This window comes from Danio rerio, chromosome 12 (genome assembly GCF_052040795.2).
Source record: "Danio rerio strain M-AB ecotype USA chromosome 12, GRCz13ab, whole genome shotgun sequence".
Taxonomy (NCBI): Eukaryota; Metazoa; Chordata; class Actinopteri; order Cypriniformes; family Danionidae; genus Danio; species Danio rerio.
Window position 1 is genome coordinate 8,806,475 of NC_141032.1, and position 16,409 is coordinate 8,822,883.

The 16,409-nt window shown below is 44.5% G+C and overlaps 1 protein-coding gene across 1 annotated transcript in view; it reads left to right on the top strand.

Annotated features, from left to right (window-relative positions):
* arid5b (AT-rich interaction domain 5B) overlaps positions 1 to 16,409 on the top strand; it is a 254,828-nt gene that overhangs the window by 82,070 nt on the left and 156,349 nt on the right. Inside the window, exon 4 of the mRNA NM_001442779.1 lies at positions 15,242 to 15,472. Within this exon, the coding sequence (NP_001429708.1) occupies positions 15,242 to 15,472 (231 nt within the window). The remainder of the gene's footprint in view (positions 1 to 15,241; positions 15,473 to 16,409) is intronic.

Genomic DNA, 16,409 nt, shown 5'->3' on the forward strand with positions numbered 1-16,409 from the left:
GAGCTTATAATTTTGTCCCTTAAATTGTGTTAAAAAAATAAAAAAACTGCTTTTATTCTAGCTGAAATAAAACAAATAAACTTTCTCTAGAAGAAAAAAAATATTGTCAGATATACTGTGAAAATTTCCTTGCTCTGTTAAACATCATTTGGAAAATATTTAAAACAGAAGAAAAAAATTCAAAGGGAACTAATAATTCTGACTTTAACTGTATATATATATAGTAGCAATGTTTCTAAAAGGCACATTTTTTTAGTGAGCATGGATAGGTTTGTTTTTTTATTTACATTGTTTTTTTTACTGAAAGTATAAGTACCTTGGCTACTAATTAGTCTATATATATCATTCTCTTTTCATCCGTTTCCTTGAGCTTTTTGTTCTGTCTTGTAACTTGACATTCCGTCTTTTTTTAAATAATGAAAACGTCGAGAGCCTGCGTTTCATTCCATCTCATCAAAACAAAGGTTCTGTTCAAAAACAGCTTCATTCGCTTTTGATTGATACCGCAGATCCTCAAACTCGAGTTTTGCAGAACAAAAAATATCATGAATTATTAAAACTCAGGGGCGTTTTTAACCACATACGCCCGTGTTTTATGTTTAATTGGTCCTCTTTGGCAGCAGCAAGCGGTGGAGAGGTGTTATGTAAATATATTCCCTCAGAGGCCCATTTGACATTTTTGTGGAGCACTCGAACACTATACATGAAGCTAACTGACATGGGCAAAGTGTCCGTTTGCTCTGATCTGATCAGGCATGTTAGGATTACTCATTCAGATTTCAGTCTGATTTTGGGACACATTACCTACAGTTGAAGTGAAAATTATTAGACCTTCTGTGATTTTTGCTGTGAAACATTTCCTAAATTATGTTTAAGAGAGAAAGGAATTTCACAGTATGTCCTATAATATTTTTTTCCTCTGGAGAAAGTCTTTTTTTTTCCCCGACTAGAATGCAAGCAGTTTTTTATTTTTTTAAACCATTTTAAGGTTAATTTTAGTAGCCCCCTTAAGCAATATTTTTTTTCTCAATTGTCTACAGAACAAACCACTGTCATACAATGATCAGAACCCCCTTGATGTTTTCACGACAATACAAAATCTAAAATGGTAGGGATTAAGCCAAAAAAAGGTTGTATAACTCTTATTTTTATCTACGATCTTACTTTCTCTCAGATTTCGCTCCCACATCATAACGCACATCATAATACCAGCCATACATGTAAAGCACAAATAATGTCCTTCGGTGACATCCAGCGGTCGTCATCCGTGAACCAATCGCAATCTGTTAGTTCGATTGCTTCGTTTGATAGAAGTTTGCTCCGACTTTGTTTCTGCGAATCCCATCTTTGCTTTAACTTCATATGTAAAACACTTGCGCTCCATCCGCGTAATGTAATGATTGTGTGGGCGCAGGTGAGATGTCATTTTTTGAGAGACACTCAAATATATCACGTGCGCTGCGTATGCAGTGTCTATAAGTCTTGTAAAACAATTAACTGCAAACTGAAATAAATATAATTTGATTATATGGTTTGGAATTGGATGTTTTATGAGATTTAAAATGTATTTTTTGAGGTTATTTTGCGTTTAAATTAAGAATTTAGCTGGACTGCAAAAAATTTGTGACTTCTTGTTGATTTTCCGTTGGATTCATCGATCGCGGAATCGTGAAAAACTAGGGGATCTGAATGATTAATTACTCAAACTTGTCTAATTAACCTAGTTAAGTCTTTGAATGTCACTTTAGGCTGGATAGTATCTTGAAAAATATCTAGTAAAGTATGATGTACTGTCATGATGGTGAAGAATCTGCACCTCTAAGTCCGAGGCTATATTGCTTCACCGGAAAAAGGTGGTTTGCCATCTTCAGGTTGGAGGAAAGTCCCTACCCTAGGTGGAGGAGTTCAAGTATCTTGGAGTTTTGTTCACGAGTGAGGGAAGGATGGAACGTGAGATTGACAGACGGATCAGTGCAGTGGCAGCAGTAATGCGGTCAATGTATCGGTCTGTTGTGGTAAATAAGGAGCCGAAAGGCAAAGCTCTCGATTTACTGGTCAATCTACGTTCCTACTCTCACCTATGGTCATCAGCTTTGGGTCCTGACTGAAAGGACAAGATCTCTTATACAAGCGGCCAAAATGAGTTTCCTTCGCAGGGTGGCAGGGCGCACCCTTATAGATAGGGTGAGGAGGTCTGTCACCCGGGAGGAGCTCGGAGTAAAACCGCTGCTCCTCCACATCGATAGAAGTCAGCTGAGTTGGCTCATCTGTTTTGGATGCCTCCTGTACGTCTACCTATGGAGGTGTTCCAGGATTGTTCCCATACGTTGTAAGGACTATGTCTCTCAGCTGGCCTGAGAACGCCTCGGGATCCCCCCGAAGGAGCTGAAGGAAGTGTCTGGGGAGAGGGACGTCTGGGCTGCCCCTGTGACCCGACCCCGGAAAAGCGGTAAAAAATGAATGAAAGAATCATGGTGAAGATCAATTACTAGACATCAGCTATTAAAGCTATTATGTTTAGAAATCGGCTGAAAAAATCTCTCCATTAAACAGAAATTGGGGAAAAAATAATTCAGGAGGGCTGATAATTCTGACGTCAACTGTATTTGTGCGTGCATGTGTGTGTGTTTTCTCCTCACAAAGGCTTCTTGTCAAGTGTGTTACAGGAAAATTGCGTAATGTGATTTTCAGTGCTCTCTAATCATAGTGTCGTCCTAGCCAATTAAATCACTGAACATAAAAAAGAATAAAATCCTTTCTTTAGAAAAGGTTGGGTTTTATTAACAGTGTGGCTGTTGAGCTCGTTCCTGACCTCTTCCGTAGCCCAAAGCCGAATCTAATCAAGAAAATGTACGTTGGATCCCTGCGTGATTAGCATGGCGCAGTGCGGCCCTTAAAAGAGGGATATTTTGAGACCAGTCTCAGTGGTGCTAATTGCGAGTAAAGGAGGAGAATGCTGTGGGTCTTAAATGGGTCTCGGAACTGCTGGAAATGAAGTCAAATTGTTTTTCTTTGTGGCGAAAGGAGGCACTTATTTAGGAAAATGTTATTCGGCCGCATCATGAAGTGCAAATAAATATGAGGTTTGTTTATTTTTGTAATAAAATGAAAATGTAAAATATTGGGAGCGTCTACAGTTCAAAACCACCATATTGTTTTGAGGTGATATTTAAGTGCATTGTGTTATATTTATTATTATTGAAAGTATTTGGTAGTTTATTTTGCCTTAATTTGTAAAGAAATGTATCTGTCGTCTTTTTTATTTCAAGTCTTTACATTTATATTTTGAATTTCAGCTGATGCAATAGGAAATATTGTTTGCATAAAAAAAAGTTTCCATTGATGCGAATTACGATTGTAAACTAAGTATACAATATTTGAATCACAGTTAATAATCAAAGTTTAACATTTACTAGAGGAGCGCAGTAAAGTAACACAGGATGAAAGTCACAAAGAGATTTTATTCTGCCCTAATAGCATATGCTTTCCAAACTGACAACACATTCAGCACAAAAAAATCTAAATAATTACATTTTATTGTCTGATTACTTTTAAAATATACTGAAACTTAAAATAAAAATGTCGTTTTGTACATTTTTTTTTCAAAGATAAAGGATATAAATATAGTTATGGATAGTTATTACAAACAAGTAACACAAAAAAATCTAGCTTATATTGTTGTGTTGTTTCTGACCCACCTGTGTGTTATTTTCGTCCCTGCTGATGGGGTCAAAAGTAATAATGTGCAACTTTTGTTTAAAGTGAAGTTCTATTGGAATTGTTCTAGATTGGTACAAAATAGCACCCTTGTGAGTTAGTTACTGCAGACAAAATTTCTGCTACAAACATTAATTCATTCATGCATTCATTCATTTTCTTTTCGGCTTAGTCCCTTTATCGATCTGGGGTCGCCACAGTGGAATGAACCGCCAACTTATCCAGCACGTTTTTACGCAGCGGATGCCCTTTCAGCAGCAACTCATCTCTGGGAAACATCCACACACACTCATTCACACACACACACATACATTATGGACAATTTAGCCTACCCAATTCACCTGTACCGCATGTCATTGGGCTGGGGGAAACCGGAGCACCCAGAGGAAACCCACGCGACTGCAGGGAGAAGGCGACAGAGCACTACCTACTGCGCCACTGCGTTGCCTCAAACAGTATCTATTAATTAAGTCTGATTAAAAAATGGTACTTTCGTCCTCGCTCTCCACTAATGCTTTATTAAAATCCAAATGTGTGCTTGTTAACATTAGTTAATGCACTGTGAGTAACAATGAACAACTTAAATAAGTTTAACTAACATTAACAAAGATGATAAATACTGTAAAAAATAGTTTTTATTAGTGAACATTATACATTAACTAATGGGCTATTATTATTATTGTTAATTCATTATTTTTCTTTAACTACGCTAACTATTTCCCATTGGCTGTTTAATGTCATGTGATCCATAGTGTTTGGTACAGTATATATAGCCTTCATGTTGCCGTTGTTCTCTGTCTAGCTTTGTTTTTATAACCACACTGTGAGTTTATTTTTTGTTTTGGCCATGCCAAACGCTATATGCCATGCCATGCATTATATTTATGTTATACGTTTGTCACTTCATTTATGCAAATGTAAATCAACACCTTTTTTTCACACCAACCTGTTATAGTAGGGTTGTTTAATTATTAACAGTATTGTGCACAATGTTTGAAATTTCTTATTTTCCTCATTAAAACAAGCTAATTTTACTCCATCTATTAAAAATATCAGTTCAATATTATGGCAGTGTTGATTTTAATGTTTTTTTTTTTCTTTTTTTTTTTAATGGACAGGAAGATCCAGGCATTTTAAAATGGATAAGAAAGATAGAAAGACTGAGGAAATGTGCTCCACAGAAAACGAAATACATCCAGTAAAAGTCCAATAAAACTAAACAGCATATAAATCAAAATATTTCATGTTCTCTTCTCTACAGTCATCAATTTGAGGCCGCAGTATATCCATTTCATTTGAAACAGGCCGCTGTAGTCATGCACCATAATTGTGACGACCCACCTTACGTTGTTATTGCTGAAATAATCAGTCTAGCTAAATAATTTTTTTTTTAATTGTCGTCTGTACTGTAGATGGCCTGTGTAAGCTAACCCTCCTCACACAGTTTTTGTGAATAATTGCAGATAATGGCGAGTAATTGGGAAACCTGTCTGGAAACAGTAATTGGCAGCAATTCCATTTTCCAGTATTGATGCAAACAAAACTAAAAAAGAAAGTCTAAAAAAAGTAGTTTTATGACTCCTGGCAGCAGAATATGTGTGAATAAAGCAAAATAGCTTGTTCTCTCCAGGGACAGCTTCGTTTGAGGTTTGCGACTCACATGTCATATTAGGAGAGCTTGTATTCTGAGGTGTCAGGTTTTTGAGGTCAAAAGATGTGAATGATTCTTTGATTCAGTTTTTTTTCTTTCCAGTTCTGATGGGAAGACTAACTGGCGAATGCTATTGTTTAGATCTCTGATCTCCAAGAACCGAGTGACGTGGCTTCCTGCCCAGAATCTTTTATATTGCCAATCCTAACAGAGAGCTGTCATGTTAAACCAGCAGCTCAGCCTCTAGTAAAACATAATAGCCCACAAATCTATATCCGGACCCCTGGGAGCATCTCTCCTCCATGGTTCTCCATTATAGAATAAAATTAGCCACATGAAGTCACGGTGCTTCGCTTTGGATTGAATTATCATTACCGTCAAGCTAATATAGGAGACTATGAGATTTATCGATGAGTCTTTGTGTGTTATGACTCATCAAGTGAATACAAGCAAAACATTGTGTGTATTTTTGTAACGATATTATGGGATGCAAGTATTCAGTATGGTGCTATCAGAACATTCAACAATGGTTCAGTCAAATTGAAGAACAAATCGACCAGATCAAATATAAGTTTGTATGAAGTTTGTATAAGAAATTTTTTATTTAAACAAACGTTGAAACTGGAAACTTTGAAACTCAACTATACCATTGGTCTTTAGTGTTACATAATAAGTGTGTGTGACCTGCAACATTGACGTTTTGTCCAATACAATTCTTCTGTTCAATCTGTTGAGTTCAAATGTGAGTTAAAGCATGGACACATTGGAGATCAGCATTAGGTGCTGTTCACGTATTGAGTTTTCTACGCAAGTGTACTTATAAATGAAAGTGATACCGTTGTTAGGTATTTTGCAGGTTTCACAGTACACTGCAAAAAATGCTTGTCTTGCTTAGATTTTTTGTCTTGTTTCTAGTCTAAATATCTAAAATTTCTTATATCAAGAAGCATTTTCTGCCAATGGGGTAAGCAAATTAATCTTGTTTTTCTTTCGACGTAAGATTATTTTGCTTACCCCATTGGCAGATTATTTTGCTTGTTTAAAGGAAAAACTCACTTAATATTGGCATATTATTTCTCAAAACAAGACAATATGTTTTGCTTGTCTGGAAAATTCTTCTTGATTTAGGAATTTTTAGATATTTGGACTAGAAACAAGACAAAAAAATCTAAGTAAGACAAGCGTTTTTTGCAGTGTAAATAGTAAATACAAATAGTGATCAGGGGCGCCTGCAGGATTTTATTCAAAGGTATGCACATATCCAGCACCACCCCTTTTTCTTATTTCAATCTCAAAAACCACTGATGCATGCTGTCAAATCATTTACAGTAAGGGCATTGCCGTGAGGGAGACCTAGAAAATGAAAGCACATCATTGTATCCTAATTTTAATATATTTTTTGTTGGTCAGTTATCTACTAGATAAACAAGAACAACGAATAACATCTGAGGTGAATTGTGTCATTGTTGGATGATCACACACACACACAACTAATAGCTTCTTTTTATTACATTATTTTATTCAATAGCTTGTTTTTATTACATCCTTCAGCAGTAACCGCTTTTTTCATTCTGACGCTCCCGCCACTAGTTTCCCCCTCTAGCTCCACCCACTTCCGTTACGTCACTTAACACACATTAAGCTACAAAGTGCTTCAAAAGCAGTCTCAAACTCTTTCGGAAGGGTAAGAGAACGTTCGAGGTTACTAAAGTAACCCTTCGTTCCCCGAGGAGGGGAACGGAAGCACTATAAGTGGATTTGATTGTAAAATCCACGCATTGGGAGGTTCGGTTCAGAAGCTACTCGTCTGAAAGAGTATTGAACGGGCCAATTAAGAATGAATTGGCAGCGCAAGCCTGCGCAGGTGAGCGGCATAAGCAATCAACTGAGTATATAAGCTCACCTGGCGCAGCAGACGCTATCCTTTTTAAGCTGAAGAGACTTTCAACAGCTAAGGGACAGTCATTATGGCGACGGAGTATAGTGCTTCCGTTCCCCTCCTCGGGGAACGAAGGGTTACTTTAGTAACCTCGAACGTTCCCCTTCGGGGGGAACTTCAGCACTATAAGTGGATTTGATTGTAAAATCCACGCATTGGGAGCCCATTGAAAGCGCCATAATGACTGCACCTTACCAACACCCCCGATGAGGAGATAGTCAAGCAAGCGTGACGCACCCACATCATGGGGGGCGCGGTCCTCCAACGTGTCCCTGGCCCTAATTTATCCTACTTCAACAGAAGTTTTACGGATTTATATATATTTTTTGGGGTGTCGTGAGCATCTAGATAATTCTAGGAATACGACAGTACGTTGGGAAGCGTGCAATCCCGATAGGGAGGACGCTGCGGAGGCCATCCGTTACCCAAGGGGGGATAGATGGCAGAATTTACATATGGACTAGCCCTAAAAAAGGGGGAGTACGCATAGCAAAAGAGTGGTTAGCGGGGAGGGAAGACACGGGTCCGCCCAGGGGGGGGGGGGACTTAACCGTGGCTGAATAAGCATATGGGATCGCCTAGTGGGGACCACGCATAGCAGACACCTTTACCCAAAACGCGGGCTGACCAGCGGGCAGACCTACAACGTAGTGGGCCAGCAAGTGACTCCTCCGCTGAGTCAGTGCTGGGGGCCACGGAGGAATCTGCAGGGCTCACCTGACGGGGAACTTTACTGACAGATAAAAAGGCGCACGTATCTCCGTGTTAGGGAAAATGGCGCAGCAAGCGTGTTTCAACACCCTACCGAATTGTTTCCTCAATCACCAAGGGTTACCTAATACCCTTGAGGAAACCGGCTCCACTCGCAGATTGTAAAACCTTGCAAATGTGTTGGGTGTCACCCAGCCCGCAGCTCTACAGATGTCTGTTAGAGGGGCGCCGCGTGCGCGCGCTCGAGAGGATGCGAAGCTCCGAGTGGAGTGCGCACGCGCTCTCGGGGGACGCGGCTCATCTCGGCTCTGATAGTGAAAGAAAGGCATCCACAATCTAGTGGGAACTTATTTCGGTACGGCACTTCCCTGCTGCCGACCGCTATAACAGACGAAGAGCTGCTCAGATGATCTAAACTCTGAGTGCGGTCCGGATAATACGCAAAACGCGAACTGGACAATAAATAAGGGCTGGGTCTGCCTCCTCCGAGGGCAGCGCTTGCAGGCTCACTACCTCGTATTAAAACGGAGTGGTAGGAACCTTGGGCACATATCGCGGGCGGGGTCTCATACGTGAGAGAAGCCAGCCCAATTACAGGCACGAGTCACTGACCGAAAAATGCCTCCGGGTCCCCGACCCTCTAATCGATATCAACGCGACCAGCAGAGCTGTCTTCAGGGACAGAAATATACTGAGTCGAGGATCGAAGGGATCTGACGCGAGGGCGAGATCCTAAGAGGGCATGAGAGGGGGCGGGGTGGATTAATTCGCTTAACGCCCCTGAGGAACCGGATGATGAGGTTATGCGTTCCCACGGTGCTGCCAGCCACCGCGTTATGAGAGCGGAGATGGCAGCCACGTAACCTTGAGTGTGGAGGGCGACAGCCTGCTCTCCAACTTCTCTCGGCGTAAAGAAAGCACAACGCTGATCTGGCAAATTACGGGGGTCTTCTCAGCGAGAGACACACCATTCAGTGAATAGACTTCACGTCAGGGCATAGGCGCGCTCGGGGAGGGGGCTCTAGCCCGAGTGACGGTATTAGCCACCGCAATCGGAGGTTACCTAAGTCTTCCTCGCGTCTAAAATCTCTTCAAAGATCGGCGAGGGTGCCAGGTGGTGCCCTGTCCCTGAGAGAGTAGGTGCTCTCTCGAAGGGACTGCCAGGGGAGGGCTATCGCGAGGGAGAGCTCTGACATCCAGGTCCGGTTGAGCCAGAGGGGCGCAACCAGCAACCTGTTCCTCGTCCTCCCTGACCATGCACAGTAACTGCGCGAGCAGGCTCACTGGGGGAAACGCGTATTGCGCGTGCCCCGAGGCCAGCTGTAAGCCAGTGCATCCGTGCCGAGAGCACTCGGTCAGGGAAAGAACAACTGGCAATGAGCGATCTCGGGGGAAGCAACAGATCGATCTGGGCTTCCCCGAATCGCGCCCATATCAGCTGAACAGACTCGGGGTGGAGTCTCCATGCTCCAGGACGCAAGGCTGCCGTGAGAGCGCATCGGCTGCACGGTTGAGCTTGCCTTAATATGAATGGTGTGCAGCGATTTCAGCCGCGGATGACTCCAGAGGAGCAGACGGCGGGCGAGCTGAGACATGCGGCGAGAGCGCATACCCCCTATACGGCTGATATACGCCACCGCCGCCGTACTGTCCGTCCTGACCAGCACGTGTTGCCGCTCCAACACCGGAAAAAAACGGTGGAGAGCGGGGAACACTGCCAACAGCTCCAGGCGATATGCCAATGCAACTGGGTACCTTTCCACAGGTCCGCAGCCGCATGCCCGCAACGCACAGCCCCCCAGCCCGTGTTGGAAGCGTCTGCTGAAACGACAACAAGACTGGACGCCTGTTCTAGAGACACCCAGGCCTGTAGGAACGAGGGGTCGCTCCAAGGGCTGAGGGCGCGGCGACACAGCGCAGTAACAGAGACTCGGTGTGCGCGCGCGTGCCATGCGCGTCTGGGGACTCGATCGTGAAGCCAGTGCTGAAGTGGTCTCATATAGAATAATCCGAGCGGCATGAAGCGGCTGCGGATGCCATATGCCCCAGGAGCCTCTGAAATTGTTTCAGTGGGACCACTATTTTACTGTCGAGCTCTCTCAGACAGTACAGCATCAGCTGAGCGCGCTCTCCGGAGAGGCGCGCTGCCATGGTGACCGAGTCCAGCTCCAGCCCGAGAGAAGAGATCCTCTGCACGGGGGCGAGTTTGCTCTTTTCTCGGTTGACCTGAAACCCCCACAGGTGGAAGTGCCAGAGCACTTTGTCTCTGTGCATAATCAACTCTGTGCATAATCAAAAGAGAGGGCAATTCAACCAGTCGTAAAGAAATTGAGTATGCAGATGCCCGCGAGCCGAAGGGGCGCTGAGGCACCCTCCGCGGGCTTGGTGAGGACCCGCGGAGACAGAGAGAGCCCGAAGGGGAGGGCTTTGTATTGCCAAGCTCGACCTTCAAACGCAAACCGCAGAAACTGTCGGTGGCGAGGAAGAGTGGAGACATGGAAATACGCGTCCATCAGGTCTAATGCTGCAGACCAACCCAGAGGACGAACGCACCGGAGGATGCGCTTCTGCGTGAGCATTCTGAACGGCAGCTTGTGCAGGCAGCGGTTCAAAACGCGCAGATCTAGGATTGGCCGTGACCCACCGCTCTTTTTGGGCACGATGAAGCGTGGGCTGTAAAACCCGCTCTCCATCTCGGCTGGAGGGAGCGGCTCGATTGCATCCTTCGCCAGGAGGACAGCAATCTCCTCTCGCAAGACAGGGGCGGACAGGGGGCTGACCCTGGTGAATACACACCCGTGACTTGGGGGGCCCTTTCGCGAACTGAATCGCATAGCCGAGTCTGATTGTGCGTATGAGCCACCGCGAAGAGCTGGCCCGCGCTAACCAGGCAGGCAGAGCTCTCGCTAATGGACTCATCGCTACAATCGCTGACGTACCAGCAGTGGGGCAGCGCGGAGTGGGTGTGCTGATCCGGGAAGCTCGCGGGTCCCACGGAAAAGCTGGAGGTGAGATATTTGCTCTCACTCCAAACCCGAGCTCCGGAGGGGAGGCTCGAGGGGTGGGAGAAAGGAGACCGTCCTCCCAGCGCTCGTGAGCCACTGGCGAAACGCACCGAATCTGCAAGCTAGAAAGCATAGCGTCCCAGACTGGCAGATTTCGGGCTGTCACATCTGGGGAAGTGAAAAGTGCCCTTTCATAATGTTTTCATGGCAGTAAAAAGTGCCGTTGGAAATGGGGCCCCGCCCTCCAGCGGGGAAAGAGCAAGTTCCCTCTTCTCCAGATGGCCTGTCCCAGGGGCGCTTCGCGGTCCGTTGCCGGACTTAGCGGCGTTCTGGGCAGGGGGGCTGCCTGCTTCCGAGGTGCCCGACGCGCTCGCTTCGCCTTAGGCGTGTGCGGGGGCGGAGCAGCTCTCGTAGGCGGACGCCTTCGGCGAGGAGCAGGTATGAATGGCACGGCGGGCGGAGCGGGCTACGGACCGCCGATAAGACATCACCCACCAACTGCTCTCTCACCGCCTTGAATTCCTGGGTGAATTCACAGACAGTGTCGCCGAACCTGGCTGGGGATATGGGGAAGTCAAGAAAGCGGACTTTGTCGACTTTGCGCATATCAGCCAGGGGTGGCGCTCCTGGACCACTAATGTGGACATCGTCCTCCCCAACGCACACGCAGCGGACTCAGTAGTCCGAAGAGCTAAGTCGGCGGCGGTGCGAAGCTCGTAAGCCTGGGTTGGACCCACCCTCGTGCAGCTCGGCCAGCGCCTGCGCTTGGTAGCGCTGGTAGGTGGCTATCGCATGCAAGGCGGAAGCAGCCTGGCCCGCAGCTATGTAAGCTCTAGCCCCGAGGGAGGTAGATAACTTACAGGCTTTGGATGGGAGACGAGGCGGACCCCGCCAAGAAGAGGCGCCGCGCGGATTTACCGCCATCGCGCACTCAACCTGAGGAATCGCCACATACCCCCTGGCTGTTTCACCGTCAAGAGTGGTTAGGGTGGAGGAACACGCAGCACGAGCAGAAAAAAGTGCTTTACAAGACCGCGTGAGCCTACTGTGCACCTCCGGGAAGAAGGGAACGCCCCTCTAGTCGGTCCGGCCGCGGAGCTGGGGGATAAACCATCTCCAACCCACGGCCGAAGCAGCCTGGGAAAGCACGGCTAACATGTCCGTTTCAGGATCCGTAGTGACAGCGCTCACCAGCCCGAAGGGGGCGAGCGGGTCTGGATCATCATCGGACAATGAAAGCCCACCCTCCGATGCCGCGGTGGACATCTGGTCTCCGGTGTCATCGGGCGTAAGGGCTACCATCTGTTAGACGGATCGCTTCCTCCGCCCGAAGCTTGGATGGAGCGCTTAGAGGAGCGGGAGGTCCGCGGGCCCGTGGGCGACGGATTATCTCTCGCTGAAACCCTCAGATCTGCCCGAGTGCCCGCTGCAGAGCAGGGGACAACTGGGGTGGTTCGCCTTTTTGCAAAGGCTAACCGCGATCTTGCGCAACAGTCATGGCATCGCAATGACGACATGAACTGCCCGCGAGCAGCGCATTAACATGCTGGACCCCCAGACATGTAACACAGTGCCCGCGCCCATCATCCGAGGACAGGAAACCACCGCATCCAGAAACGCACAGTCGGAGCGCCGTCCTGATAAGGACGTGCTGCACGACTGTGTTGCTCTTTCTGTGAAGTTTGCAACTTTATACGCACCGCTCTGGAGGACCGGACCCAAAGAACGCCAGGCAAGGGAGAAACCCAGCTCGACCGTCTGCCACTGCGTGTACACACTCTGGACCGGGAGAATGCTCTCGTTCGCTCAGAATCGCTGGTCACAGCAGGAGGAACCCTCATCGACTCGATCAGAAAGTCTCTGAAGCGAAAAGGATAGCGTCTGCTGCGCCAGGTGAGCTTATATACTCAGTTGATTGCTTATGCCGCTCACCTGCGCAGGCTTGCGCTGCCAATTCATTCTTAATTGGCCCGTTCAATACTCTTTCAGACGAGTAGCTTCTGAACCGAACCTCCCAATGCGTGGATTTTACAATCAAATCCACTTATAGTGCTGAAGTTCCCCCCGAAGGGGAACTCAGAAACTCGTTGTGAGAATGAAGATGTCTGCTTATTTGTGCCAGTCTGTCAGATAGAATAGTTTCAAACACCTTAAATGGTAGCGGTTTCATGCGAGGAGGCTGCGCAGCCACGGGTTGAGCCTGGATTTCCCCTGACTCAGGTGCTGATGAGACTGCGGTCTTTACCCCATATGGGGAAGCAATATTTGTCTCATTAGTTTTAGTCTTTTTGGCAAATGTCTTAATTAAGTTTAGCTGTTTTAAAAAGCGTTTACTCATTTTGAACCTTGTTTAATTCAATAGCTATCTTCATTGATTTCTTTACCCATCTCCCACCATGCAACTACACACACACTTTAAAAGCACACTTTTATTTATTCTCATTCTTTCTTGCTTTGTCAATATATTGCAGTGTATAGTGTTTAATAATCAATTTAAATTATGTAATAAAAAATAAATAAAAAGCAACATTAATACGAGCCTTCTCATGGTAGGTACACACAGTGCATACACAGGCACCACTGACAGTTTTTACAGTGAATACTAAATAAAATATAAGTATTTGCTTGAGTAGACTGCATACAAAGTCAATGCACACAAAACACACAAATTGCAGCAAATTTCCGCTGAGTGGTGCAAATAACACTGAATGTGCAATGTGTTCGCTGTGAACGTGTGGAATTCGCTTTATTTGCATCTTTTGTACAAGTTAAAACATTCTGCTTGAGGGGAAAATTAGCATGATGCAAAAAACATCCTGTGAGTAAACTAGAGCAAGTGAGAACCGTTTTACTCTCTAAATGACATGGACATAAAACATAGCTCATAGTAAGATGTGTTAGCTACCTCTTCGCTAATATTTCTTGGCATATTTGACAGTTGGTGGATCTCCATTGGCTTTCTGGTGAATTTTGGGGTTCTCTAGATTGCATAAAGGAACGAAGGCTCCTGTTGAATGGTTACTGCTAATGTTTAAGGGAAGCACATTTATTTGACTAAGGCCCCGTTTACACTAGTGCGTTTTAGTTTTAAAACACAGTTTTAGATCAAAAACGATCCGCGTCCACACTAGCGTTTCAACTAGCATTTCTGAACATATCTCCGTCCACACTACGCCACCAAAAACGTGTATCACGTGACCATTCGCGCACTCTGGGCATGCGTGTTCTAGTAAAAACAGGAAGCATGTGTCTCGCTCGGCATTTGGTTATTGTTAGTCAACAAACGGCGGTTAAACAATGAACGCGATGGCAAAGAAAGCAAGAGAGGTATTTTTGTGGACAGACAACGAGGTCGAGTTGTTACTAAACGTAATAAATGAATAGCTGCACAATGGCGCCTGAAACAGACAATAGTGCAAACAACGCTCCCATTTCTGTGTCCATGTTGTTGTTTACAGTGAAGGCTGGTCTGCTGTCTTTCGGTAGCGTTAAAGCCATGTGTTATAGTCATGTGATAGGGGCTTGACGAATAAGGGAAGGATACGCAATGACACAAAAGCCCCAATCAGGTAGCGAATCTCAGCCGCCCCGCCTGTTTTCAGATGTCTCCGTTTTCCCTCATCCACACTGAGACGGAGCAGCGGCATTTCAGAATAAAAACAGCCTCTCCAGGGTTTCCAAAACGCTCCATTTTCGGCACCCGAAAACTCCAGCGTAGTGTGGAAACCTGTTATTATTAATATTATGTGTTATTATTACATATAAAAAAATAAAAATATGTTGATAACTGGTGTTTTGTGTGGCGTTTTTCTTGCCCTAAATGGAAAATGCCCTAAATGGAAACGATGTTCTTACCATACTGGAATTTCGGTACCAATCGATACAGAAATTTTGAAAATGTCCATTTCCTGCTAACATTTGAGCACTGTTGAGCACATACTTAAACACGGCTGATTGGCCATTGTGTTCACATGCTCATTAGAAATCATTGTGATTAGCCAAGAAGGTCACCGATTCTGTCAATGCTGTTCACCGAGTGCAAACACATATGCTCAAACACTGGAGCGATTGGTACCGAAAACACTAAAATAAAGTGCAAAAACTACCTAATTGTTTTACTTTCAGTCCCTTGTGTTTTTGTAATAAACATGTGAGTTTTAAAATAAAACATTTCTTTGAGTTCTTTTTTACTATGTTCTCTTGTTTTATTGTGTTTAGGTGAAGATGCGGATGACAAGAAGGTTCTGGTATTGAGTTACCCTCAGTATTGTCGGTATCGCTCCATCATTGCCCGGCTCCGGGAACGGCCGTCGTCTCTGCTGACCGACCATGTGGTACTGGCCCTGGGAGGAATCGCATCCCTCACCAACAGCACCCAGATCCTGTACTGCAGGGACACGTTTGAACACCCCACGCTGGTGGAGAACGAGAGTGTGTGCGATGAGTTCGGTAAGTCCCATGTTAAGCTGTTTGACTTGGGTCTGAAGCAAACTCTATGCAAGTACGGGAATGCAATTAGTTGTGTTTAATTATGTGTCAGGCCTTAATTCCTGTTACGACACATGTGGAGATTGATCGATAGCAATACAAATTAAGGTTTGTTTGATAATCAATATGCAGTAGGGATTTATGAGTAATTTGTTTCTACTTTTTGGCAATAAGCACATGATCTTTAGAATACAGAAAAAATAAATTATTTAGGGATTATTTTTGGGATCGACTGATTTATAAATAAGACAAAGAATACTTTTGATACTATTGATGATACAGTATTTTAGTTTTTGTTAAAACTAAAACTATTAAATACAATGTTACAAACATTATATGTAGAATAATATATATCACTCTAGAATTGTTATGAAACAGACACTGGACAATGGATGTGCGGATATACATGCAGTTTATTAAAGAGAAGTCGTCCAGGCAATGGTCAAATGGTTCAGGAATCAAAACTCGGCATGACACACAGGGAAAAACTCTTTGTAATGTTCGTGGAAGAAACAAGACTCAGCAATGTGAATGTGAAAGTGAAGTGTATATATATTCCATGTAATCAGTAAAGATGAGCTACAGCTGTGTCTGTCTGCGAGTGTCTGGATTATTGTCAGCTGTGGCTGGGGTTGATGAGGTCAAAGAGTTCTGGGAGTTATAGGTTGGTAGGAATACTGGAAGTGATCTCCAGCAGAGAAAACACAGCAATCCCACAATATTTTATTTTATATTTTTATTTTCAAATGCACTAAATTTGAATTTGTCATATTTATAATAAGTTGTTTATGATTTAAAAGATTGCTAATTGTTTCTATTTTTGTTTTAGACTGTCTGATCGTTAGATCCACATTTCAATAAGATTATTATCATATTTTTAGTTGCATTTAATTGTGCT